At 32.0% G+C, this 25705-nt stretch overlaps 5 protein-coding genes across 5 annotated transcripts; 2 read left to right on the top strand and 3 right to left on the bottom strand.

Annotated features, from left to right (window-relative positions):
- Nucleotides 1-663: 663 nt before the first annotated feature.
- Nucleotides 664-3164, bottom strand: LOC114402484 (coiled-coil domain-containing protein 12-like). The gene is made up of 3 exons (XM_028365081.1): nucleotides 2890-3164; nucleotides 2559-2800; nucleotides 664-1070 (listed from the first exon to the last, which is right to left on the bottom strand). The coding sequence occupies exons 1-3, from the start codon at nucleotides 3042-3044 to the stop codon at nucleotides 1009-1011; spliced, it is 459 nt and encodes a 152-aa protein (XP_028220882.1). The 5' UTR covers nucleotides 3045-3164; the 3' UTR covers nucleotides 664-1008.
- Nucleotides 3165-4186: 1022 nt separating this feature from the next.
- On the bottom strand, nucleotides 4187-5427 carry LOC114402829 (NDR1/HIN1-like protein 6). The gene has a single exon (XM_028365516.1). The coding sequence runs from the start codon at nucleotides 5061-5063 to the stop codon at nucleotides 4311-4313; it is 753 nt and encodes a 250-aa protein (XP_028221317.1). The 5' UTR covers nucleotides 5064-5427; the 3' UTR covers nucleotides 4187-4310.
- An 805-nt stretch (nucleotides 5428-6232) lies between these two features.
- On the bottom strand, nucleotides 6233-8928 carry LOC114402531 (UPF0426 protein At1g28150, chloroplastic-like). Its single transcript, XM_028365140.1, has 3 exons — nucleotides 8741-8928; nucleotides 8491-8661; nucleotides 6233-6619 (listed from the first exon to the last, which is right to left on the bottom strand). The coding sequence occupies exons 1-3, from the start codon at nucleotides 8786-8788 to the stop codon at nucleotides 6443-6445; spliced, it is 396 nt and encodes a 131-aa protein (XP_028220941.1). The 5' UTR covers nucleotides 8789-8928; the 3' UTR covers nucleotides 6233-6442.
- A 1487-nt stretch (nucleotides 8929-10415) lies between these two features.
- LOC114402787 (probable aquaporin TIP-type alpha) lies at nucleotides 10416-12546 on the top strand. Its single transcript, XM_028365464.1, has 3 exons — nucleotides 10416-10742; nucleotides 10990-11240; nucleotides 11971-12546. The coding sequence occupies exons 1-3, from the start codon at nucleotides 10610-10612 to the stop codon at nucleotides 12349-12351; spliced, it is 765 nt and encodes a 254-aa protein (XP_028221265.1). The 5' UTR covers nucleotides 10416-10609; the 3' UTR covers nucleotides 12352-12546.
- A 4227-nt stretch (nucleotides 12547-16773) lies between these two features.
- Nucleotides 16774-22249, top strand: LOC114402919 (alpha-galactosidase-like). The gene is made up of 15 exons (XM_028365608.1): nucleotides 16774-17080; nucleotides 18865-18923; nucleotides 19030-19086; nucleotides 19178-19212; nucleotides 19318-19421; nucleotides 19510-19585; nucleotides 19694-19752; nucleotides 19858-19923; nucleotides 20044-20127; nucleotides 20283-20347; nucleotides 20840-20922; nucleotides 21002-21092; nucleotides 21207-21256; nucleotides 21726-21866; nucleotides 21948-22249. The coding sequence occupies exons 1-15, from the start codon at nucleotides 16881-16883 to the stop codon at nucleotides 22038-22040; spliced, it is 1263 nt and encodes a 420-aa protein (XP_028221409.1). The 5' UTR covers nucleotides 16774-16880; the 3' UTR covers nucleotides 22041-22249.
- The last annotated feature ends 3456 nt before the right edge of the window (nucleotides 22250-25705 follow it).

The raw sequence follows: 25705 nt of genomic DNA, 5'->3' as shown, positions 1-25705 counted from the left end.
ACTGCATCGTGCTTATTTGGTCAGGAAAGTGAATCAGATTTTTATTTATTTGAATGTGTTCAACGCATTTGGATTTATTTGCTCGTGGTAGAATGCAGATTGAATTCAATTCGTAGAGAAGCCCTCCTTTTGCGGTCATGGGTATAATCATGTGATTAGGTAGCTGACTAGGTTCAATGAATATTTTCTTTCTTATACTAATTAAAACTGTTATTTTCCTTCCATTACTTAAATACTTAATGAATCTAATATTTTATTATGTTTCATATTATTAATTTTATTTCCTACCGAAGTTCAAATTATTAATTCACTCGTAAAACGCACAAATCTATAACTACATCCTACACCCCATAATTCACTTGGGGTTCAAGTAGTCATGAATTCGAGAGAAGCCATGAATGATACATAAGAGAAAAGGTAGCGTGTAGAAGAAACAAAAGAGAAGAGATGATGAATATTAGTATTCTCCTTAGTTAAATCATGAAGATGAAGATACAAGATTATATACAATAAGCCGAGATAGCTTTCAATCTAACTTCCTCTAACAATTAATTGTTTTACGGTTGTAACTAACTTACTATAATCTAGCCAATGCAACTTAGTTAACTAACAACATAGCTAACTACTATGTGGTTATCTCTTCCACAATAGCTACAAGAAATATTAGATCCATAGCAGAACTCTCACTTATGTCAATTCCTTATGTCAATTCAATTACACATTTAGTTTCGGCACTATGGCCAGGGAACTTAAAAAGAGGGAATCCCTTGTATAATAAAATTAATACAACTATCAGAATCCAGGGATATTTCACCTCTAAAAACAGATCTAATACACTCATACTTAGTCATTGAAGAGAAGTGAATGATACAATATTCACGATACACTGCAAAATCGCAAAGACTAGTGTATTAGAAACTAATTTTTTATGCTTTAAGCAGCTTAAATGGGACAGGAATTTTCAACATATTGCTTCAATTTCTTTCAGCAGCCGGAACAAATTGCAATCTACTCTGCTGTGCCATTTGTATCATCTCCTTCAGTCAATTGATTTTGCTTCTCTTGTTCCACTGTAAAAAGAAAAAGAAAACATTGTAATGACTCCAAATTCATTAGACGGTACACAGGTAATTCAGATGAAGGTGTAGTATTTTACAAAATCAGACTACTAAGGTACAGACAATAGAAAAACCAAGAGCAGTTCCCCCATCCAACATAGATAAAGAATTTCCATACATATGGCCAGCGGAAACTAAAGAAGCTATGGGTTTGAAATTTGCCAATACTAAATTTAGTAGTTCCATATCTTTATCATTCACATAACCTACATGGCACCAGGTCTCGTATGATCCATGTAAATGACCACACCTAGTGGAATCCATAATTTCATATTATTAGATAAATCACAAATGACTTTGAATCATGCAATACGTGCATTAATTGATGTGGTTCTATATCATTGATATGAATTGCATGATTCAACAACTTGATCCTTTTTGGCTTTTCTTTTACCAATTCTCATCAAAGAAAATAAAAAGACAAGTTTAAATTATTTGAAGGAGCACTAAAAAGGCCACCCAATTTGGTTATTCCCTAGCTTTATTTTGATTTTTCTGAAGCAAGGACTTTAAACAGTCACTCTATGCATCCTAGTTGGTTGTTTTGCTGCTTTGTTTTCATTCTGAAACAAAGGCTTCACAGTCAGTCTGTCGCTTTACGCACACCTTATTGGGCTATATGATTGCTTTGTTTTGCAAATAGAGCAACACCTGCGAGAAGAGGAGTTGGTCCTTAACTGATACTCCTTTTGGGGGGATTAGTCTCATGGCTTATGACTGTAAGCATTTCTTGCTTTCAGCAATAAAAAATAAAACATCATTGCTTTGTTTTTGTTTTGACTAATGAAATATGGCATATGGTATTCTTTCTTGAAATTATGGTTAAGGCGTTTTGTCAATTCCTAGTTCAAAAATTTGGCAGTTTAACTAAAATTATTTAAAAAAGTATTCACCAAAAAACATAATAAACCAAATACCAGCATGAGGTTCTTTTGACAAGGTAGGCAGGTGAGATGGTATGCAAATGCAATGCAGCATTGTATTAATATATGGCTTAACATCTCAACTCACTAGGACCAAGTAAAAATAGCCAGCTGTGAACACCTTTGAAGACAAAAATAAAATTAAGGGGAACAAAATGAAAAATAAAAATAGTGCCATTTACTAAATAGGAACTATGACTAAAACACCATCACAAACAATTTCGCTAACCCGTCAATGGGAATTAACAATTAGGGAAAAGCTGATGAGACAAATGAATGATACAGTGCAACAGGGGAACTCAAAGCAAAATCAAGGGACAAATAATACATTTTTTCAGAGCATTATTTATGATAGTATTTGCAGGGGGCATAAAAACTTCATGCATGAAACAAGGCATAAAAAAATAGCAAAACTAAGAGAAAATAGCCATAACCATTCAGCATATAACAGATATTAATAAGATGAATAATTCATCGAACAACAGAAATAAGGAATATTAAGGAGATGCTTAAATACCCATGAGTTGATAGAGAGCCTTCTGAGTTCGCTTCTCGAGCTTATCAAGCTTCTTCTGCACGTCTCTCCGAAGGTCCCAATTAGGTTTCTTCGGAGCAATGTTCAGAAACGGATCCTCCGCGGCCTCAGGCTCGGGTGGAGGCACGGCATCCACAGGGTCTTCGAACTTTGGGAGAACCGCTGGGGCAAGCTTCCCTTCCTGAAGGTTTTTGTCGTGAGGAACGTAGTTACGGAACTTCATTCTGCAACACAATTTCAACAAGATGAGTGTTAGGGTATATAAAAGAAAACACAACACAACACAACGTAACGAAGGTAGATAGATACTCACTCTTGAGGTTCTTGATCTTCTTCATTATCATCGTCGTTGTTGTCCTTGGGTTCAGGTTCGGCAGCACTGGACAACTCCTGAGCGGCTCTGAGAGCTAGCAGTCTTTCGCGACGGGATGCAACGCTTTGCTCAATCGAATCCTCTTCGCTACCCATTTTTTCCCTCTTCTATCCAAACGGGTAAACCCTAATCGTTCTTCACACTTGAGCACACTTCACCTCCTCCTTCAAATTCAAATCGCCCCCAACGCGTTCAGCCCAATTCACCTGTCTATTTTTCTTTTTTATTCTAGTCTTTTCTTTTCTTTTTGAATTTTTTGTATTTCACAAGATAAATATTTGTTTTAATATAATTAAAACTTATCATAAATCAATATTTTATAATATATAAACTATATTTTAAATTTATAATGAATAATATAAATGTAATAACATAAGATTATCTTTAATTATTAATATTTTTTTAAAAAAAATATTGAACTTCAATTTAGATATAAAGATAAAACAAAATAGATTAAAAAGATAAATTATTAGAAAAATCAAATACACATGTAAAAAAAGTAGTTTAAAATAATTGAAAATTAGTATTTTTTTTACCAGTTACAGCTTGCGAGTATAATGTACCAAATGCATATAAAAAATAAAATATTAAGAATTATTAATCGAGGGAGTAAAGTTCTCTAATAGACTTTTTTTTAAGTTCTCTAACATCCTGATAACATTTTGTCGAAAAAAAAGACCTAATAACCCTATTAATTGTGAGATAAAACCTATATCTATATTTACACGTGAAATTAAACATGTGATGTTAATAATCTTATGATATTATTACTCACTTGAAGTCATCAAATATTTCAATAATTTTGTGACTCTTTGAATTATATATTGATATATTAATAATTGTATGTGATCACCTTTATTTACTTTTAATTGTAAACAAAATTCATCACATTTATATGTAATTAACCATGTTTTTATGTGAATGTTAGGTCACTTAAGTGTAAATTTTCCATCTGTATGCTTACCCTTTTCCCAACTACTCGAACTCTCTAAGAATTAGTTACATTTTCTTGAGCCCTCCTTTTCTCTTTCTTCAATCCAATCCTCAATTGGAGGAAGTTTGACCAAGTTTACGCCGTTTCAATTATTTTTGTTTTAACTTAAATCGGTGATTAGTCGCACATTGATGTCAACAAATCTAGAGATATTTATTCACTCAATCAAAATCCGACAATCGGATCTACTGTCAATATCAAGAATGACAAAAATAAAACTATAGAAAACAAAAAAATATTGTATGGAACTGCTGCAATAGTAGTGCCAAAGAAATCCATAAAAGAATAAAGTCTTCCAGTCCAAAAAAACAAGGAATAGAAACAAATGACATGAATTAATTAAGGCAAACTTTTCCCATCATGGGAATCAAAGTTTCAATCTGAACTTGCAGTTGCTAGCCTTGATGCTTATGAGATTATTAGATGACAAGCTATCCACCACCAAAAGGCATTCTCCCAAGACTCTCACCTTCATAAGCTTCAACCTCCCAAGTTTGATGGCTATTGGTGCATGCACCTTGAGATCCAATGGAATGCGCCCTGTCTGCTGTTGCTGCTGCAGTGCATTCATTAAGGTGCTTCCAGACTGCACTTGACCACTCAAGGACACATTGAGCATTGTTTTGTTCTCATGACCTTGGTAGAACTGTGGCAGTGAACCTTCACAAAGCCTTGTGTTTGTGTACCACACACTCAACCTTCCACCCTTTTTATAGTATATGCCAATCTTCTTGTTTGGGTTGGTTGCTGTGATCTTCACATCAAACCTTGCATAGAGGCTCATGTCAAAGTTAAGCCTCAGATCACTTATCCTGAGGGTGTCAACTGAGTAATCAGGAAGCTTTGGTTTGAAGACTAGGTAGAGGATTCCAACACTTGCAGCCAAGATAATGAGGAGGAGAACAAGCAAGGTTATTATCCAACATATGCACTTGCAGCAGCAGCTTCTTTTGTGTGCTGTAGGGTATGCTGCTGGCATAGCACGTAGTTGTGGAGGATGGTGTAAAGGGATACGCTTTTCTGATTTTGACGAGCCTGGAGGTACCAATGGAGTTGTTGGGGGTGGTGGTGGTGCTTCCCCCTCCATAGGGTGGATCCTCAGTCTCTGATGATCTGCCATGAGTACAAGTAATTTGCTGAGTGCTCTTTCCTCTCAAATTTTGTGATGACTAACACCCTTTTATGTCTAGCTTGTGTTGCTGCTATGTACTCGCTTTCATTATTTGACTTGTAAATATGAAAATACTATTGTAAGTTGGATTCATTGGTCTTTCAAAAGGTACTGTGGTGTGGTTACCTTCCTCACCTACAAACTGCATGTAATTTACCGAAATAGATTAGTGGTAGTTCATCTAAATATTGACACTTTGTTGTGTAGCGTTGCGTCAGAGACAAGGGTTTCTTTTCACATTTTTTTTCGTTGAGGCCGCGACATCTGTAAGACATAGGTGTGACTGACACGTAAGCATTAAGCTCTAGGAAGTAGGAACAATACTACTTATACACACCTTATGTCTTTATAGTTATATTATTTAATTGTATGATCAGTCTAACTAGAATTTTTGCACTTTACTCTAGTGTGAGACAATGTACAACAATGCTTTATGCACCAAGCATCATCGTTTCCACAGTAAGAAATGCATGGCAAGTGCTGGTAATTCTTGCCACAGAATGAGGAGATAGACGTATTGACATTCTTCAAAGTTGCTTTGCAATGAAGGAAACCTTACTTGCACACTAAGGCTACTTTTCACATACTTTGCAAAAAAATAAAAGACATCATGGTAGATGGGTAAATACTATTAGGTCTTAACAAAAACTTAACCAAGTTTTTTTTTTTTTTTTTTTTACTTTAATTGGGTCTTGATGTTCCTTGAAACCAAACAGAGTGTATATAACTACGAATCTAGGGAGGTAGTTTGTAATGCATGCCCGTCTTAATTAGTAATTATATTATATTGGTTAAATAAAAACTTATTCAGCACAACTACTACGCTTGTGTTTGAATTTATTGTGTAGAGCATAGTTGCTTTTCAACTGGGGCCACTTCTGACTTCAGTATTGGGAGATTTTGTGCAAATCTCGTGCACAGAATTCTCAATATCATAAACTACACCTTCAGCAGAACTCTTTCAAAGCTAGGTACAGAACAATTTGAACGTTATTAGAAGGTTAAAACAAATGGTGCCCATTGCCCAAATAGCAATAATGGTAAGCACCATTTATCTTAGATTTCTAAAACAAATGCAGGATAATATTGAGCTGGCATAACGATAGACAGAGACTTAATGATACCAAATCAAGCAAGTTATAAACCAATTCCAATTCTAAATCTACCATCTTTAAGGGAAGAGATAGGAACAGAGATGTTCTCCATTTCACATATGTAATCGGAAGACTATAACTCATAACCACTTGAAGCAATTTTTATTGTTCCCTCGGCATAATAATCCCATGCACGTTTCTTAAAACTTGTATACAGAAGAAATAATTGCAATTTTATTCAATCTGGATCTCTTGTGGAGCTTCCTCAGTCGTTGACTCTTCTGTATTGGCTTCTTCTTCACTAATACCAGCAGCTTCTGCAGTCCTAGTAACCCATTCCTTGAGGGGCTCCTCATTCAAATCAAGTCTTAAAATACCCGCAAACATTCCGCCCAAGAATGCCACTGGTTCCTGCAATTATAGCAACGGCAAAAGTTGAGAAAACACGTAAAATTTTCATAGCCAACCAATGAACATCCTTGTGGGCAGAACAGAATGCTTTTTCATCCTATAGTATTGCGACAAAATCCAATTTAACTATATCTCAGGAGTCAAGGGATACTAACTCAGCTAATCATCAAGTTGAGAATATTGGTTGTAGGCTTTTAACAAAGTAACAAGGTTTCATTATTTCAAGTTAGCAACAACAAACCATTTTTTTTAATTATTTGTTCTTTTTTGGATAAAAACAGAGTAAGATCACTAAAATTTTTACCCATGAACTGAGCAGGAACTCATTGCTTTATCAATAAATTGCATTTAAGTTCTGACATAAAATTTTCTCAAGATCAGGAGACAAGTTGATGGAGGCATCACATAAATTGCATATGAAATATTACAAATAATTAACATTAAAACCAGTTCAAATGTGAGTAATTACAAGAAGAAAAAGAGCACAAAATTGAGCACTCAAGAGCCTTTGCCCTCTAGTTGTGGACAACTGGACATATATAAAAAAACAACATAAGAACTGCGTTTAAAGATCATAAGTATTGATAAAAGATAAATGTAATTAATAGGGAAAGCTCAAACAAGCATTTTCACTGATGAAAAAAACAAATAAAAAGAAAATAATTTTTTCTAAAAGAAGTTATCTTTCTGTAGGTGTCAAGACTCTGCATATTTTTCTACGGCAGCTTGTCTGTGTATGTTTGGCATATATTATAGTATCCAGAACTCATGATCAAATTAGCAATGATGATTTCAATTATCCACCCAAAAAAAATGTTTTTTGCATCACATTCAGTAGTTACTTGATTAAAAATCAGAAAACAAGATACTCATATGGTACTATAAGATGGAGCAACGACTGTTAATAACCTGGCACCAAAGTGAAGATATTTTAATCAAATTTGATCACCACATGTAACACTAGTATAGAGAAATATATTTAGCTGATAATCGAATGCCGTATTTTCAGCAGATTAGTGTAAAAGTTGCTCATAACTTTTCCACAGATATTTCCCACCAGCAGCTTTATCCATTGATAACTTATTTGTGTATGAATCAGTGGTAAAAGTTTTTTCGATTGTGGACAATAATTAAGCTTAGCCTGATTTCTGAAGTTGGCAAGAAAGTTCACATGACCCAACTCTGGAGCAACATGCTATTTTTTTTATAATCATACCATATAGTCCCACCAGTCAAGCATTCCTTATCTACTCCCAAGCCTAAAACAAATGTCTGTTTGGGATTAAGTTTCTTTAGAGGTTCTTGCATTCCAGGTAGTGAGAACATCTAGTATTCTAGTCTCCCTAGTATGTGCACTACCACTTGACCCTTCGCCAAGAGATAAGATAGTACAATGTAATTATGTAAGCACAGTTTGAAACCCAAACATAGTTTGAGCATGTTTGGAAATCAAGTGAAAAATTACTTATGAGACAAAGTACTTTTGCAAAAGGGTCATGACCCTTGCTTTTGCTTTCATTTTGCTTTTAACTGTTGGATCTACATTGAATCGTGTGCCGCAGCAATTTCAACTGCAAACCAAACATGCATTTTACAGGCTACGTATGATGTTATGAGATACTTCTCATCTTTGTTTGAATAATCTTGCAGAGCTTTGAAGTGTAATTAAGGATGTGCATCCCTCTTCCTCACAGTCACAGCCATTAAAGTTAATACTTAATAATAACAGACGAACATGACTCCTATAGGCACTTCCATACATCCTTGCTTTAATTTAAAGTGCATTTTTTTTTTATCTTAACATATAAAATTTTAAGAGCAGATACACCTTCACCACATACATAAGTGGTGAGAGAGAAGAAGGCACATACCTTGAGAGCTTCTTTGATGATGAGGTCTTGTTCAGGATTAATGAAAAAGGCTTTAACCCCATTTCCATTTCCATTCCTTTTCGCAGTTCCAAAGATGTTTGTGCTCATTCCTCCTCCTATTATGGTTGGCCCGTGTGACAAAAACCTAGCTTCTTGCTTCGGTTTCAACCACTGTCAATTAATTAAATGAATCAGATACGTTATTGAAGAGAAAATGAAGAAGTGAGGTGGGAATAGAAGGATAACGCACCCGAGTACTTTGCAGTGGCAGCAGAGGAGAATTAACAAGGAGGGACATAGCTAAGGTTGCTTGGTTGCAACACTGACACACGAGTCCAATGCCTAGGGGGCTATTCTCTCCACAATTAGGGGAAAATAATCTTCACAAATGCTAATTATTTTAAAACAAGAGATAGGAGCTGAGTCTGAGATAGAGCTGTGATGAAGAAGAAGAAAAAAACTGTGATGAAGAGAAATAAACAAAAAAACTAATACTGTGAAAAACTATTATAAAATATAAATTTAATATTAGTGTAAATTTTTTTATTATCAGTCTATAAACAAACTATATAATTTTTAAGATGATTATTATAAAAACTAATAAATATAATAATTAATGATTAAATGAGTAATATAAAACCTCTTTACAATATTCATAAATTATTTAGAACAAAATATTATAAAATAATCAGATTATTTATTTTTATCAAAGAACTAACATTGTCTAATATGATGCCTATCTCTTTCATATATATTTACTGAAAGGTTTTGTTTACTATATTTATTTTTATTTTTTATTTGTGGAAATTGAACTAACATATTGAGTCGGTAAAAAATAAAATTAATGTATTGAGAGTTCATAACAATTCACGTGTTGTTTAATGAATTGAATTAGACTTGATTTATCGTTTGTTTGTATCAAAAGAGGTTTTAAAAAAAGAAAATAATGTAACAAGAAACTACTATTTTTCAGAATGTATTAATATTTAACACTTGGAAATTTCTTTTGAAAAAAAGTATAAATAGAAGGTATAATAGTAAAAGTATATATAACAATTTGCCTTCACATGGACAAACACCCAATAAGCAAGTTAGGCTCGGTCACATGATATCCACGATCCAACTCATTCGTTTTTTTTCTTTTTCCTCTGGACAGATTGGGTAAGAACAGCTTACAAAATGAAGGGAAATTGCAGGATTTTTTTTTAAAACTAAATAATATATATAGTTGAGAAAAAGGATGTGTTATAGAGTCATCGGTATGCAGTTGTAATGATATTATTAGTCTCAAATAAGATAAGATTGTTTCTGATGATGAAAAATACTTATGATCTAGATAAAAAAAATTATATTTAACAATCATATACACATTTGACATTAATTAAATATAATATATTCTGTGATTTTAATAAATGTTGCGCTATATACTGTTTATTTAAAGAAAAGAAATATTTGTTGGACATCACGTTTACACTCAGAAAGAGATAAGAAAGAAAAATAATTAATACGAATGCTAATAAAAGGAGTGAAATAAAAAGAATTAAATTAAGAATGGGATATATATTTTATTTATTTGGTTTTCAAAAAATTATCACTCGAAAAATAAGCCATTGAAACCGCAACCGCAAAGTGCAAGCAGATAAGTTGTAGTAAGTAGCAAGTTGGTGTTTGTCCTTATAGGGTAAAAGGATCAACATAATAATCACTGCAACCAAAAAGTGGTGATCGTGTTGATAATGATAGAGATGGATCTATAAAGGGAATCGAGGGAGTTAACACATATCTCCACGTGCCCAGCATTCAGCTTTTGACAAACCTAGGTGTCCCTCACAGGTCCAACCCTTATTATTTGGCTCATATAAGCTGTGGCAGTACTCCACATTTCAGCCATGCAAATTAAATGACCCATATATATATTACTATAAGCCTATAAGTTGCATTTAATTTACAGCCTTGCACGTGTGAAGTGAAGAATAATCTTGTGCATTGCCTAAGCTCTCTCAACTCAACTGAATCAGGGTCACAATTAATCGTCTTGAAATTAAGACCAGCTGGGTCATTGATCACAATCTCATCAAGGGAAAGTAGTGAAAAAATAAAGGTTTATTGATCATCAGGGATGGCAACTCGAAGATATGAGTTTGGAAGGATGAATGAGGCTAGCCACCCAGACTCCATCAGAGCTGCCTTGGTTGAATTCCTCTCCACTTGCATCTTTGTCTTTGCTGGAGAAGGCTCTGCCCTTGCTTTGCGTCTGTACCTCTCTCCTTAATTACATGCTTAACTTAACCACTAAATGGTGTATTCCCTCGCTACGATAATAATAGGCGTGTAAGAAAAAAAAAAATTGTTTCAAAATTAATTTCATGGGTAAAACATGAAATGTTAAAATGACTATAATAATGGAACGGAGGGAGTACATATATAATATATAATATGCATGCGTTATTATGACTATGAATTGATATATACGCTGTGATGAATTGTGTGGTGTTGCAGGACAAATTTACAAGGAACCAGGGTCATCAGCGGGTGAGTTAGTGGTAATTGCACTAGCTCATGCCTTTGCTCTATTTGCTGCTATTTCTGCTAGCATGCACGTGTCTGGTGGACACGTCAACCCTGCCGTCACCTTTGGTGCTCTTCTTGGTGGAAGGATCTCCGTCCTTAGAGCCCTTTACTATTGGGTGGCTCAACTTCTCGGTTCTATAGTGGCTGCTCTCTTGTTGAGGCTTGTCACTAACAACATGGTATATATGCTACATCAAATCCCACTTTTCCCTCTTACTCCCTTTCTTATCAGAGAAATTATTACATGATACATAATTTATAAGTGTAGTTAATTTCTTTTTATAAAATTAATTTTCTTTTATGTGTATGAACCATGGTCTAGAACATAGACGCTGCTAGTTTAAGATTATGTGATAACTCCTCTCATCCATGTATCAATAGTAATATAGTATAGATATGATGATGATCGACTCTGAGCGAAGCCTGTGCCTTCAACTAACTATAAATTCTGATAGCCAATAAAAAAACATTTTGATACATTCAGTACAAGGGAAGAATTAATTTTTGAAGTTACTCAGGATGTGTTTGGATATGCGTTGGATCCACTTTGAACGGAAAAATCATACTTTCCAATCCACGGAAAAATGTCAATGCGACTATGTTGTAGGTACCTTTAATCTAAAAGGTTATTGGAGTTTTCAACTACTTTTCAAACACACTTAAATTCTATCTTAAACCAATTTTACCCGTCCATTTTAACTTCAATGTAGATAATCTTTTTAAGATTCCAAAATTTATAGGTTAAGGCTGATTATAAACAATTATCTTTGGTTTGATTGGTTTTATGTAAATTAATGATGAAAACAGCATCTCTTGTGTGTGTGTGGTAATTTGACTAACTTACTTCTTTATGGAAAACGAAAATATGAGAAATCAGATCACTGAGTAAATTGTGGTTAACTGTTACAGAGACCACAGGGGTTCAGTGTGTCAATCGGGCTTGGAGCGTTCCACGGTCTTATACTTGAGATTGCTCTGACGTTTGGTCTGATGTACACAGTGTATGCTACTGCTATTGATCCTAAAAGGGGCAGCATCGGCTCAATTGCACCCTTAGCCATTGCATTCGTTGTTGGGGCAAACATCCTCGCTGGTGGGCCGTTTGATGGGGCATGCATGAACCCTGCTCGGGCTTTTGGGCCTGCCATGGTGGGTTGGAGATGGCACTACCACTGGATCTTCTGGGTGGGCCCATTGATTGGGGCAGCCCTCGCAGCACTCCTGTATGAATACGTTATGGTCCCAATTGAGCCTCCTCATCATCAACCTTTAGCTGGTGTAGATTACTAGTTAATTTGGGTATTATGAAATGTACTGTACCTATTCGTATGCTTCTGTTTTTTCTTGTCGTTTTCTGAGTTCATATATGCAATTTCTTTGATGCTGGTTTGAAGTATCAACACTAAAACCTTGTTAAGTGTGTATGTAGATGTAGCCCTCGATGATGAATAAAGTGTGACCCCTACCCTTCTTTATGATCTAAAATTAACACAATTGAAGGAAATATGTAAGGTAGATAATTAGATAGGACCGTTGCTACATGATCTATATTGTATAAATATAAAAGAGACATTCATTTCAATTTTCACTATTTTTCTATTAAAATGATTCATGTAAGAATTAATTTGCTTGAATCTGCCTTAAGATGGCATGATACAAATTAATATAAATCTATGTTTTCGATGTCAACAATTTGTTAGAATAGTATATATATGATGGACATTTTCATCTCCACTTCATCAAATTAGACATGATACGAATTAGGACCACGATCTGTGACCGAATTAGCCACTGATGTAAATGTTGTCATTGGTACAAAATAGCGACTAAAGTTGCAACTGACATCTTCAGTGTTAAGTGCAAGAGATTCAACGCGTTTGAAAATTTCAATGATTCTGCAAAATTTCAATGATTCTGCAAACTCTAGCGACTGATTTTGCAACTGAAGTATGACTGCAAGTGAAATATTTTCAGTCACTAATGGGATATATCAGTCGCCATATAGCAACACAATAAAGTCAGTAATGGTTAGCGACTTATTTTTGCAACTGATTACAGTTTGTCGCTACTTCGGACTCTAACAAGAATAGCGACCAAATATCTCTGTTTAGGGTAGGAAAACGTTGGCCACTATCCTTGTTTTTTGGAGGTTGCCATACTTTTTCGTCATGTCTAGATTATAAATTAATATTTAAAATTTTATTGCAAAGATACATTGTTTTAGTATATTTTTAGGTTAGTTGAGTAATTCTTACATGGATGTAAATATTTAGTAGATGATTGTAGTTCTTGAAATTTGAGGTGGATTTCGATTTTTCTATCAAATTAAAAAAATAATCCATTAAATTTGAAAAAATACGTTTTAAGAAATACTCAATTAAGTTTGCATAAAGGTTACTCCTAAATGTGCCATTTTGTTGGTGCAATTTTTTTAAATGAAAGATAGTACTGGAGATAAGATACTCTTTAGAATTTGACTTAGCACAATATAATTGTGGGTACTGAGGTGATATGTATGTGATGATGCAAAATTGTAGAGAAAATACAAGACATGCTTTTTGAATGTCTTTTCTTTCACTATAGTCTTGATTGAGTGTTTGAGATGGTGGGACCTTTGTTCAACATTGTATTACCATATCCAAATTAATTCCCTTCACTTTATACATTTGTTAAATTGTGATGCTTAGAATAAAAAAGAATAAAATATGATGAGAACAAGTTTGGTTCGTAGTAGTAAGGTCAATCTGATCAACACACAATACTCTGATATTTTAGGAGAGATATTCATCAAATTGTTGAAATTGTTGAGATACTTGACAATGGATTAATGCTGTGTAGGTTGAAATATTATCTCTTATGTTGGTTCTGTTGTCCTAAAGCATATTTAAGAATAAAATAAATGTAGGTGTGAGTTTAAAGGTGGGAAAGAACAAATATTATTACAAAGTGTAACATATAAGAACATTCTTAAGAAGTTTAGGGGAGCACATCATGCATGCAACCTTTTCTTTTTGGTAGATATTACAAATATTTATAAATGATAAAACTTTTTCTCCAAATATTTTACACAGTTTCATACCTAAAATTTAAATTTGAAATCACTATTTAAGCTGACATTATGCCAACTAATCCATGTGCTCAATGGTTCATGCACGCAACAAAATATTATATGAAAAGTTCCAACCTTTATTGTAAAAACAGGAGAGTTCTACATGTTCAGAGTTTTTATGTGGATAGTTTGTTGATCTTATCAAGTTGAATACAAACTATGTGCATTCGAGTTCGTACTTTGTCTTTTTCGTGTCAAGTTGTTCATGTTCGAGTATAGATGAGTGCGTTGAATTCAAAAGCTTTGACCGTTGTATACAGTTTTTTGTTATAGATTTGGTGGATAGTTTTGGGTCCAATGAAATTTCTTGAATACACTTCTCAAGTTAGTGGGGCCATTCTACTATTACAACATTGTTAGCACTGGTATATAGGCACGGGACCCCAAAAGTTTTTCAAAATTATAAACATATATATATGTCTATAATAATATGATTAGTAAAAAATTTAATTATTTCTAATACTTAGTTTGTTATACCTTAACTCAATTAACTTAATTACAATTTAGGACAAAAGTTCTTTTTTTTTTCAACAAAAATTGGAAGTTCATCATCTGTTGTTTCTCTTTCAGTCAATTATAGTTTTAACAATTTCAAGGATTTTTTATACTTTTTTCTTAACACAAACTCACAGATTACTTACTTCTCCTTCTTTCTCATTTTTTATTCTCTAAACGCCTAATGTGTAGCTTAGTTTCAACAATATCAATAGACTTGTTTTTCATATTTGCACGATTTATCTTCATAAGTATGTATGTATTTTCATTTTCGATCTTTAATTTTTTAAATAGACTTATTTTTCTGATTTGATATAAATCCAGTTATCCACTAACTTTTTAAGCATTGTTATTGCTCTCGTTTTCTACCTTGATGTTATTGTTGTGCAACCTATACTTTCATAAAATAATCACTTTCCTTCTAAAATATGCAATGCTTAGCATATAATGTTTTTTTTTCTATCTTAATGCTAAAAAAATGTATGCATATTCAAGTAGATTATTATAGATTTTATCTATTTTTATTTGTAATAATTATGTAAACAATTTATCATTTTTTTCTCAACTTTGTATTTATATTGTAACTTAATATGATATTGCATATTAAAGATATGCATTAAAATTTGTTTTGACTCTCCCAAAATTTTAGTTCAAACTCCGCCACTGACTGTTAGTCTAATTAATCATTCTAGTCCGCTTTGGGGGATGCATATTATGCCTAGTTTTTTTTTTGAAAGATCTTCATTGAAAATGCTCAACTATATTTACAAAAACATAAGATGCTAAAAGAAGAGAGCATTATAACTATGTACTTGGATCTTAAATGAGCCAGCCCAATTTAACCGGCCCTTAACTCATAAAAAATAGGTTGTATTGTGTTGGACCAACCAAAATATTTAAAAAAGAAAAAAATATAAAAATAAATGGCCCATAAGTTGACATATTAAATAAAATAAATAAAAATAATCTAAACATAATGTCTCAATCATAAGAATATTATCTTACTAAATTTTCTTAACATAAATTCCTTTTATGAACTATCATCACGAGTTAAATAATTATATAAAATAAAACAACAAAATAACATAAAATTCATAATACTTCATTATTTTCATTAAAAACAATAATTAATTAAACAAGTTATAAAATTCATAACAAAAAATATATTAACTTGATAGGTCAATTCAATTCTATTCGACCCTTGATTTATTGAGTTGATGAGTTATGTAAGTTGAATTCAACCCAATTCAATCCATTTTAGTGAGTTAAGTGAATTGATCCATCAAGTTTAATCTAGTTTGACATTCCTACATGTTCAAAATCAAAGTTAAACGTGCTAGTAATCCTATAACTACAAACACAATAAAACATGCTCTTGTTACAAGTAAACTTTAATTTGACAAAACTCTAGACTTTTGCTATTTTTATCTCTAGCTCTTGGGATTTGAACTTGTCCAACAACAGCTTAAATCGATCTGAGTTGATCCAAAATAACCCACAAGGAATTCAAGACAGTGCTATGAATAGAAGAACTTTCATAAAGACAACAAATTTGAGTATAGCAATGCTACCTGCTTAAAAAAACTCTAGTGTTTGAATAAAATTGTAATATATAGATGGCTTAACGAGTTATGTTCAAAGAGAGAAAAAAAAGTGATGAAAAAGTTAAGAGACAGGGAGAAGATGTGACCATAGCCAAATAATGAGAAATTGGAAAGTTGGAAAAGAGAAAATGAAAGTGGTAATTAGAAAAGGAGGAGAGAAAGGTAGAAGTAATTAATCGCAAGTGATGACGGAAGAAGAGAAGTGATAGTGGTGAGGAAAGGGAAAAAAAAAACTCTTATTGTGGACAAAAAAAGATCCCACCTGAAATGGAAAATAAACCCTTCATGAAGGGAGAAGCCCCTAACTACTAGCTAGGAGGCGCCGCTCCTTCACTATTGATAAGTTTCGCTCGTTACCAATTAAGGGAAGTTGATTGTTCGCTTCAATCTAATTCTAAGAAGGGAGATATGTTTTGCTTATGAAAAGAAAATGAAAACAGTTGAGGATCATATATATGTTGCCAAAATTTAGGATGGCCGGTAGCAAAATGACGACATCACTTTCATTATTTCAGCTTACCGCGTTGGACGATATAAACATAAAAGCCTCTTCAATATTCAATTAGCCCCTATTGAGAAACATTCACAATTATATATATTTGTATTCCTATATGGCAATGCAATATTCATTCTCGAGTTGGAGCCGAAGGTTACCCATGGAGATTATGGTGCTTGCCTTGTGCATCCTTGTGCTTTTGCATGCAAATCCTTCAACTGCTCGCTTATTAGTGAACGGTAGCAGAAGATTGTCTGTGTTGACGGAGAGGAGAAACCTGGTCCAAAGTGGCCTCGGCCAAACACCTCCCATGGGGTAATTGCTTCTTTTCCCTTTAGTTGAGATCAAACTGTTAATTTGAATTGTCTGCATGTGCACATACGCGTCTACTTAGAAATTTATATATCGTAAGAAAATTTGGTTTAATAAGGAACTAATTTACATTGATGTACATGTCCACGTTCCAAGTGATTGACGCAGTAATTAAGTTGCCACAATTACACAAGTTCTTTGTAGTTTTAAAAAAAGTAAGTGTATAACAGCAACCTCACGAGAAATTAATAAATTATATATTGTTGCTTTCCATGATTTGTAGGTTTATAAGTATTAAAAAGGAAGAATATTAAATGCGTACGTAACTGGAATGACGAGAGTAGGAGGAATTTTATAGCTAAACTTTATGGTTCCTTTATTGGAATTCAAGTCCTCCACCGGCCATGAATGAATTGATGTCTTCTTGTAGTAACTGCTATAAGTGCTGATCCCACGCAAGTTTTAGGTGTTTAATAACGTGTTTGGAAACTCTCGTTGAGGATGGAAAAATCACGTTTTGAATGTACAAATTATAATTATTAGTTTTTTAAAATATATTGAAAACGTGAAACCAAACGTAATTGCGTTTGTTGGTTTCGAATGTGTGACTCATGCATTTAGGTTTTTTAATGTCCATGTCATGCTATATTATTTTTACTTGAATTTGTGTCTTCTTTTCTTGAGAAAAAAGTTGTTTTATTTCCGGAAATCATGAATCTTAATAATTACTCCATTTCTTAAAAATAAATAAAATTTGTTTGATTGATTATTGAAATTTTTTAGATAAATTTGTAAAAATTAAAATTTTTAATAATTATTTATCATATTATACAATTTAATAGGGAATAACACGATGATTTTACTGTAATAAAAAAAACTCTAAAAAGGAAAATTCTTACCTCTCTCATGATAAAAATTTTGTAAAAAATTGATTAAAAAATATTTCTATTAATTTTTTTAAAATGCATATCAAATATGAAAAATTAAGTTTTTCAACTTATAATTTCCCAAAAATAAAAAAAAATCTCCTACCAAACACTCCTTTATGATGTGTCTAAATACTTATTAGGAATACCAACTTCTTATTAAATTAGTCCCTCAAAAATTTGTTCTGTAATAAAACATATTAGTTTCCCAAAGATTTATAATGCTATCATATATTCATCATCAAAATGGTGAAATAGAATCTTTGATGGTCTAATAAATTAAATATATGGAGGAAACATTTACAATTTTAGCATATAATTAACTTTAATTTTATGAAGGACTAAAATGGTGATAAAAAATATTTTTAAGAGACTAATTAATTTAGTAATAAACTAAAACTATGAGGGAATAATTTGATGATTAAAATAATATTTTAGAATCTAATTTAGTAACTATTTTTTTTATAAAAAAAAACTAGCATATATAATAATGCATATAATTTTAATCAAGAGATTAAATTGAGGGTGTTTTTTTTGTTCACCTATGTTTATATTCACACATTATTTTATTTCCTAAGTCACTTATATAGGAAGTGAAAGATTATTTATTTTGTACACAAGACAGAAATATATATATATATATATAGATCTTCTATACAATTTCGATTATTCTTCTCCATAGATAGAAGATTTCGAAATGATCAATTTCTTTTTTCTTCATTATACATACTTCAATAAAAATAATTGTCATGTATCAAAATATGGAGTACGTCTTTGTTAATTAATTGAAAGTTTGTTGTTAGTTATGTGAGTATATACATCAAACATAGATTCATGAAAGAATACATGAATGCTGATCAGGTGGAATAGCTGGAATCATTTTGGCTGCGATGTTAATGAAAGTGTAGTTCGAGAAACAGGTAACTTTATTATGCGACCCTGCTTCAGCAAAATGTTATTGTACTTCAAATTTCAGATATATAGCTAGCAATCTGGATTTTATGGTATATTTGTTTATTATTTCAGCTGATGCAATGATGTCAACGGGGCTCGCTGCTTTGGGGTATCAATATGTAAATATAGGTAGACTACTACTTCTATTATAACAATAATCCTTTTAGTAATATTTTACTTATGAAGAAACAATATTTTAACTGTTTTGTATGATTTTTAGATGACTGTTGGGCCGAACTTAATCGAGATACTGAGGTAATTAATATTTCCAATTAATTTTGCTTATGCTTTATTGTTTTCCTCCTCTGGATGGGTTATAATATCCATTTGATAGCTCTGACAAATTAAAAATGATCTTAGGGCAATATGGTTCCCAATGCTGCATCATTTCCTTCAGGAATTAAGGCTCTGGCTGATTATGTTCACAGCAAAGGTCTAAAGTTGGGGATCTATTCAGATGCTGGGTATCAACACATTAACCTTAAGATTAGATATATTTGAGCATATGTCAAAGATTTCAAGCATTTCTGATCACTTACAATTTATCTGCAGAAATCAAACATGCAGTAAACGTATGCCTGGATCACTGGGACATGAAGAACAAGATGCAAAGACATTTGCTTCTTGGGTATACATGTGATGCATTCATTAATTGAGAGTCATTTTGCATTTCTATCAACTTACTTCTAAGTTCTAACATAATGTTAACTAATATCTGATTTAAATATTATTTTAGGGAGTTGACTATTTGAAGTACGATAATTGTGAAAATAATGGTATAAAAGCCACAGACAGGTATTTGTGGCCTTCAAATTTAAATTCAAACAAATATCTACATGCTTATAATTTTATAAAAACCTGGAATATTCACAGTTTCATATCATACATTTTGTAAAACAGGTATCCACCAATGAGTGAAGCTTTATTAAAAACTGGAAGGCCAGTCTTCTTCTCTATGTGTGAATGGTGAGTTAAAATATTGGTGACGATATCATACAGAGAGAAAGAAATTTTTTTCTCTAATTTCCCTCTAAGTTGATTGAAACTGCATAATTGATTTATGATTAATTGCTTTCTCAAACATAGGGGATGGCAAGACCCAGCAACTTGGGCCAAAACTGTGGGAAATAGTTGGAGAACAACAGGAGATATTGAGGATAACTGGAATAGGTGAGCACCAATATTGTATTTCAGTTCATACTTTACTGATCAACAACTTGACGGAGATAAACATGATAATTGAGCTATAGAAATATACACTCTTAATAATTTGTTTTAATTTATTTACGTAATTCATTTAAAATTCATTTTGCTCCCTCTCGCAGCATGACTAACATAGCAGATGCAAATGACCAATGGGTATCTTATGCTGGACCTGGAGGATGGAATGGTAATTGATTAACCTCACTAGTGAGTGTATTTGGAAAGGCTTTGAAGCTAACTTCTAACTTACTTTTTCAATACCTTAAAAGCTTATTTGACCAAATTAAACCTCTTTGTAAGGGAATTTATTTTTGCAACATTTTGGTAGTGTATTTTTTACATGTAGCATTTGAGCTTCTATGCTCCTACTTTTTTTTTTGTTATTCTTTTTTATGAATAAATTAAATGATAATTTTGTTAACAGAGGATATCAAATCCGTAATGTTTTTCCTCTTCTCTTATCTTATTATAGTTCCTTCTTTTATGTTTTTTCACATCATTTTATACTTATCAACTAATTCTATATATTAAATACTTATAATTTAATTAACTAGTCTATTAACTTTTAGTTAACATTCAAACACATTCAAATCGATTATTATGTATGCTATTGAATTTCAGAAAACAAACTCCAATATTAATTAGATCCTGATATATGTCATTGCTCTTTAAATATTAGATCCGGACATGCTGGAAGTTGGAAATGGAGGCATGACCACAGAAGAATATCGTGCCCATTTCAGCATATGGGCTTTAGCTAAGGTATACCATGAAACGAAATTTAGATTCTTACCCTTCTTGTCATTATTTGCTGTTCAACTATTTAATTTTGTTTATTTAGGCTCCTTTATTGGTTGGTTGTGATATTCGATCAATGGACAAGACAACATTTGAACTGATAAGCAACCCGGAAGTTATTGCAGTAAACCAAGGCATGAACTGAAATAAAAACACTCCCCACTTTCTTGAAATGACAAAATCATTGATTTCTTTAATAGAGAATGCTATGGAACTTCCAAATTACAATCTTCTCATTGGTATTGCAGATAAAGAAGGTGTTCAAGGAAAGAAAGTGAAAAGCAATAACGATTTGGAGGTAATTAATTTCCTAGGTTTTCCCTTTCTGTGTGTTTTCCAGTAAAACTGTAGAAGGTTCTCACCATATATCTTCTCTCTTATAATACCACTCTCTGCTTTCATATGTCACTACAAAACTCTGACAAGCTAGGAAACAATCTTGAAGGGCAAATATCTCATCTCATCTAATCTAATTGCATAAGAATAAAGCAAATAGAAACAAACTTATATGTAAAGTCAAAATCATTAATAGGCTTGCATGTGTATCTATTAAACGATAAATTATTAAATGATATGTGATCTCTGTAGTTTCAATTAATCTTCACATGACACGTAATTGAGTAATACTAATTTTTACTCATATATATATATATATATGGTGGACAGGTCTAATAATTTCTCCCATTACACACATAAAATATGCACAGTGACTGTCAATTTTTAAAAACAGCTTTTAATAAATAGATAGTTCATATATATTGTGGCAGGTGTGGGCAGGTCCTCTCATTGATAACAAGGTAGCTGTGGTCTTATGGAATAGAAGTTCATCAAATGCAACAGTGACTGCGTCCTGGTCTGACATAGGCCTGGAACCAGGAACTATGGTTGATGCAAAAGATTTATGGGCGGTGAGATACATGGTTAACTTATTCTGTTCTTTATAATGCAGATACCTAAGGTTTTGATCATGTGTATTATGAATTCTGTAGAATACTACTCAACAATCGGTTTCAGGAGAAATCTCTGCTCAATTAGATTCACATGCATGCAAGATGTATGTTCTGACTCCGAAGAGCCCTTGATGAACAAGAGAAACCAAGATTCGATTTCCTAAGAGGATATTATACTATACATAAATAGGGACATTAATTTTCTATAAGAACTACCAGAATACATGTATATGCTGAATGCTATTCAGCTTCTATTTATATTTGTAATATGCATGGGTGTTTTGACGCGCATGATAATGATATTTCAATACAATATACAATAAGAAGCCTTTCAATTCTCTATAGCCTCCTACCCAAGTTCTTAGCAATCACGATGGTGACGCTCCCCGAAAGCATATTAATTAAGCACATGCTCTTTTTCTCTCAATAAAATAAGCCTAGCCGGGAAGAAGATAATTAAGTAGTAATTAAATTCGTACGTGAGAGATAAAAGGGAGAATCACTTTATGTAATGTATGGTGATCTAAGTAGTGACAATTGTGGTCATTGTTGCGGTTCAGCTAAAACCAAAGATTTTTATTATGTTTATCAATGACATATCGTAACAACTATTACACCTAAAGTATAAATATTAGTCAAGAAATTATATATTTAAAATTTATTTAAAAAATATTAAAATAAAAATGATAAATGTCACAACAAAAATGAGATACTAAAACTATAAGAAAATTATAAATTGGTGTATAGTAATTTCATAAATATTATTTATACAATACAGGTATGATAATTTTATAAACGAAATTAAGCATGTTTTTGTATAAGCTTGATTTGTATTGAACTGGATCACTTTTAAAAGTTAGATTCAAAATTTAATCCAATCTAATAATTTTTAAATTTTTTATTTTGATTTAATTGATTTTCTGTTTATTCAGTTTAGTTTAGCAGTTTGACTTATCAACCTTAATTTTCCCATAATTTTCCTCTCTTTTTCCTTACCAGAGAAGACACAAATACATCATCTCTGCAAACCTAACCGCACAAACTACTGCTACTCAAACTTTCCTTTATCTAACGGCACCCATTCAATTCACCTTACTTAAAGTTTTCTTCTTTTCGAATCCATTATTGTCTCTTTTTTCATATTATTTCAATGTTGTTGCATTCTTTATTCTTGCTACTATTTGAACCTTTTGTTATATGGGTTTCAGGTTTAGGAGATTTTCCTTCGCAGATGTTTGCTCCTATTGTTCTGTGCTCTACTTGTGATTAGTGCGGTAGGCTGCAGCATTAGGTAATGCTCTTTTTTTATTGTGTTATTATTTCCCTTTATTTTTTCTCTTTATTGTGTGATTAGGAAGATTATCTGTAAAAAAAAAAATCCAAACAAATCCTTGCCTTAGTTAATTTGGACGGCTATATGTTGCAAATGGATCGAGAAGAGCAACAATTATGTGTTACAAGATAGGAAGGACAGTTGCATTTGTGGGTCTAGGCATTTGTAAGTATTGATTTTCTACCCGTCAGCGTGTTCTTGGGGGAGAGTAATATGGAAAGGTGTCAATTGGGGAAGTAAAGATTGATAGGATATTTTCCTTCATTCCATTATTGATTTTTTTCATCATTTATTTTCCCATGTTTACTATCTTCTTTCTTATTTCTGTTTTCTATGTTTCATTGTCTTCTTCTAAAAGAAAAATTCTCTCTATAAACTGTACGCGTTAATTTTTCAAAGCTCTTTACATTCTTGGCAATTGGCATCTTAGGTTCATCTGTTATTCGACTTCTATAAATTGTGTGTGGCTTTGTTGTTAACTATTACTTTTGTGTATAAGTTCAGTGCCTAATGTTATACATAATTGTGTGTATTTTATAGGTCTAATTTCTCTTTGTTTTTCTCTTCTTTCTCTTTTTTTTAATGTAGAAAATATCATCTCTTCAGATTTGTTCTTTTTACAAATATAAATTCCTCATTCTTTCTATTTTTACTGCTTTTTTCTTTCTTTCATTCTTTTTTATAAAAAAAAAAAAAAAAACTGTACATTGCGTGTCATGCTGGAAATGACCATTATTGCAACTTGCTCCAATACATTCGCATCAATGGGGTTAATTCAAGGTCACTTTTTGTCATTCCTGTTGCATCAGAAAAGGGTGATAATGTGATATAGTTTCTCCAATTTGACATGAAATAGGGAGTGCATGTGACTGATGTTTGTTGGTAGATTAGAGAGAGGAAGGATAAACGGAGGAAGAACCGGAAGTGTGATTCCTTTGAAGAAAGGCAGATTCAAATATTTATTTCTTTTTTGTTTGCATTTTAGATGATTATATATTAATTTCTTTTATATGTTTAATTAAATTTGCAGAGTTATTTGAATTCTCAAGTTTATCAATACATGTTGTATCAAGGTGTTTTTCATTTCTTCCTAACTTTTTAATAATTATACTACTTATCAAATTTTGGGGAACATAAGCGAATTTGGTTAATTTATCTCCAATGGTCTGATGTTGTTGGCATGAGACTTAATTAGAATCCGCCCAATGGTTTATGAAGTTAAATTGTAGATGGTGCTTGGATGATCAATGTTAAGAATGTATGTTGACATGCCAAGTAGCAGTGCACTTGAAGCCATTGGTGTTTGAGAGAACGAGCATGATGAGCCAACCAATTAGCTGTATATTTTTTTTTTGTTATTTGTTATTCTCAATTTAATAATTTATTTATTTTTCTCAATACCTGTATTTTAAAAATATTAAATTAAAACTAATATAAATGTTATAAAATATTATGATATATCAAACTTAAAGCAATAAAAATGTAGATATTATGAAACTAATGTATCAAATTTAACACATTAAAAATATGATAGGGAAATAGAAATGCATATTCTTCAGTTTGTTCTACTTGCTGGGCTAGTTCTTCTACATTCCCAAAATTGCAATTAATATTTTCCTTCTAGAGGGATTTGCTCATTGGACGAGCTGTTCTGGTGATGTGGATCCTCTTCCTTTACTCTTGAGTTGCCATGTGAAGGTGATGTGAACCCTCTTTCTCTATTGAGTTGCCACGTGTCCCCACAAAAATTAAGAAAAAGATTAAGGTTTCATTTGCAACCTAGAGTTCTATAGAATACTAAATTTTAACTATTAAAGGCTAAACAAATAAAAAATTAATAAAAAGTAGATAATTATTATGCTAAATGAAATTCAAATGTAATTATGCACAACAATTATCAATAACTCTCTCCAACAAAAATAAAAGAAGTAACTTGTGAGAAATTAGAGTTGACATCCACTTCACAAATATCTAAAAAGAGAATTATAGATATAAATTATTGGTTTTAATTTGAGATTAAAAAAACACAAAAGACAAAAAAAACAACAAACAAAAGAAAATCAACACGAATATGTATTTGACAAATGCTGGTGATTATTTTTTATTGAATATATAAGCATAAATAAATACTGAAATAACATAATAAAAAAATCATGCTCCTTGATTTTAGGAGCTACTACTAATAATGGGAAAACAAAATCAGAATTTAAATTAAAACTCTTTGACAGCATCTAAGGCATTTTCCCAACAATTATTTTAACTATTTATAATTTTTACAAAAAATATTGAAATTTGAGAACAGAACAACTCAGCTAACTATAACTTTATTTATTTAAGGTGTATTTGGATAAAAAAATTAAAGTAAACTTGTTAAAAATAGTTTATGATTATTTTTTTAAAAAAAAATCAGCTTTTCAGAAATATCTATACAAAATAAATTATCCATAAATTATTTTTTAGTTTA

This window comes from Glycine soja, chromosome 20 (genome assembly GCF_004193775.1).
Source record: "Glycine soja cultivar W05 chromosome 20, ASM419377v2, whole genome shotgun sequence".
Taxonomy (NCBI): Eukaryota; Viridiplantae; Streptophyta; class Magnoliopsida; order Fabales; family Fabaceae; genus Glycine; species Glycine soja.
Note: the sequence above shows the minus strand (reverse complement) of the source record. Positions and strands in the feature narration are given on the sequence as shown.

Excerpts from the sequence above, each read along its gene's own strand:
- LOC114402484 (XM_028365081.1), bottom strand. The coding sequence starts at position 3,044 with ATGGGTAGCGAAGAGGATTCGATTGAGCAAAGCGTTGCATCCCGTCGC. Across the intron at positions 2,801-2,889 it reads GAAGATCAAGAACCTCAAGA|AATGAAGTTCCGTAACTACG; the intron begins GTGAGTATCTAT and ends ATTGTGTTGCAG. Across the intron at positions 1,071-2,558 it reads GGCTCTCTATCAACTCATGG|TGGAACAAGAGAAGCAAAAT; the intron begins GTATTTAAGCAT and ends TTCTTTTTACAG.
- LOC114402787 (XM_028365464.1), top strand. The coding sequence starts at position 10,610 with ATGGCAACTCGAAGATATGAGTTTGGAAGGATGAATGAGGCTAGCCAC. Across the intron at positions 10,743-10,989 it reads AGGCTCTGCCCTTGCTTTGC|GACAAATTTACAAGGAACCA; the intron begins GTCTGTACCTCT and ends GTGGTGTTGCAG. Across the intron at positions 11,241-11,970 it reads GGCTTGTCACTAACAACATG|AGACCACAGGGGTTCAGTGT; the intron begins GTATATATGCTA and ends TAACTGTTACAG.
- LOC114402919 (XM_028365608.1), top strand. The coding sequence starts at position 16,881 with ATGGCAATGCAATATTCATTCTCGAGTTGGAGCCGAAGGTTACCCATG. Across the intron at positions 20,348-20,839 it reads TGGACCTGGAGGATGGAATG|ATCCGGACATGCTGGAAGTT; the intron begins GTAATTGATTAA and ends TTTAAATATTAG. Across the intron at positions 21,257-21,725 it reads AAAGCAATAACGATTTGGAG|GTGTGGGCAGGTCCTCTCAT; the intron begins GTAATTAATTTC and ends ATATTGTGGCAG.
- LOC114402829 (XM_028365516.1), bottom strand. The coding sequence starts at position 5,063 with ATGGCAGATCATCAGAGACTGAGGATCCACCCTATGGAGGGGGAAGCA.
- LOC114402531 (XM_028365140.1), bottom strand. The coding sequence starts at position 8,788 with ATGTCCCTCCTTGTTAATTCTCCTCTGCTGCCACTGCAAAGTACTCGG. Across the intron at positions 8,662-8,740 it reads TGCCACTGCAAAGTACTCGG|TGGTTGAAACCGAAGCAAGA; the intron begins GTGCGTTATCCT and ends ATTAATTGACAG. Across the intron at positions 6,620-8,490 it reads TCATCAAAGAAGCTCTCAAG|GAACCAGTGGCATTCTTGGG; the intron begins GTATGTGCCTTC and ends CTATAATTGCAG.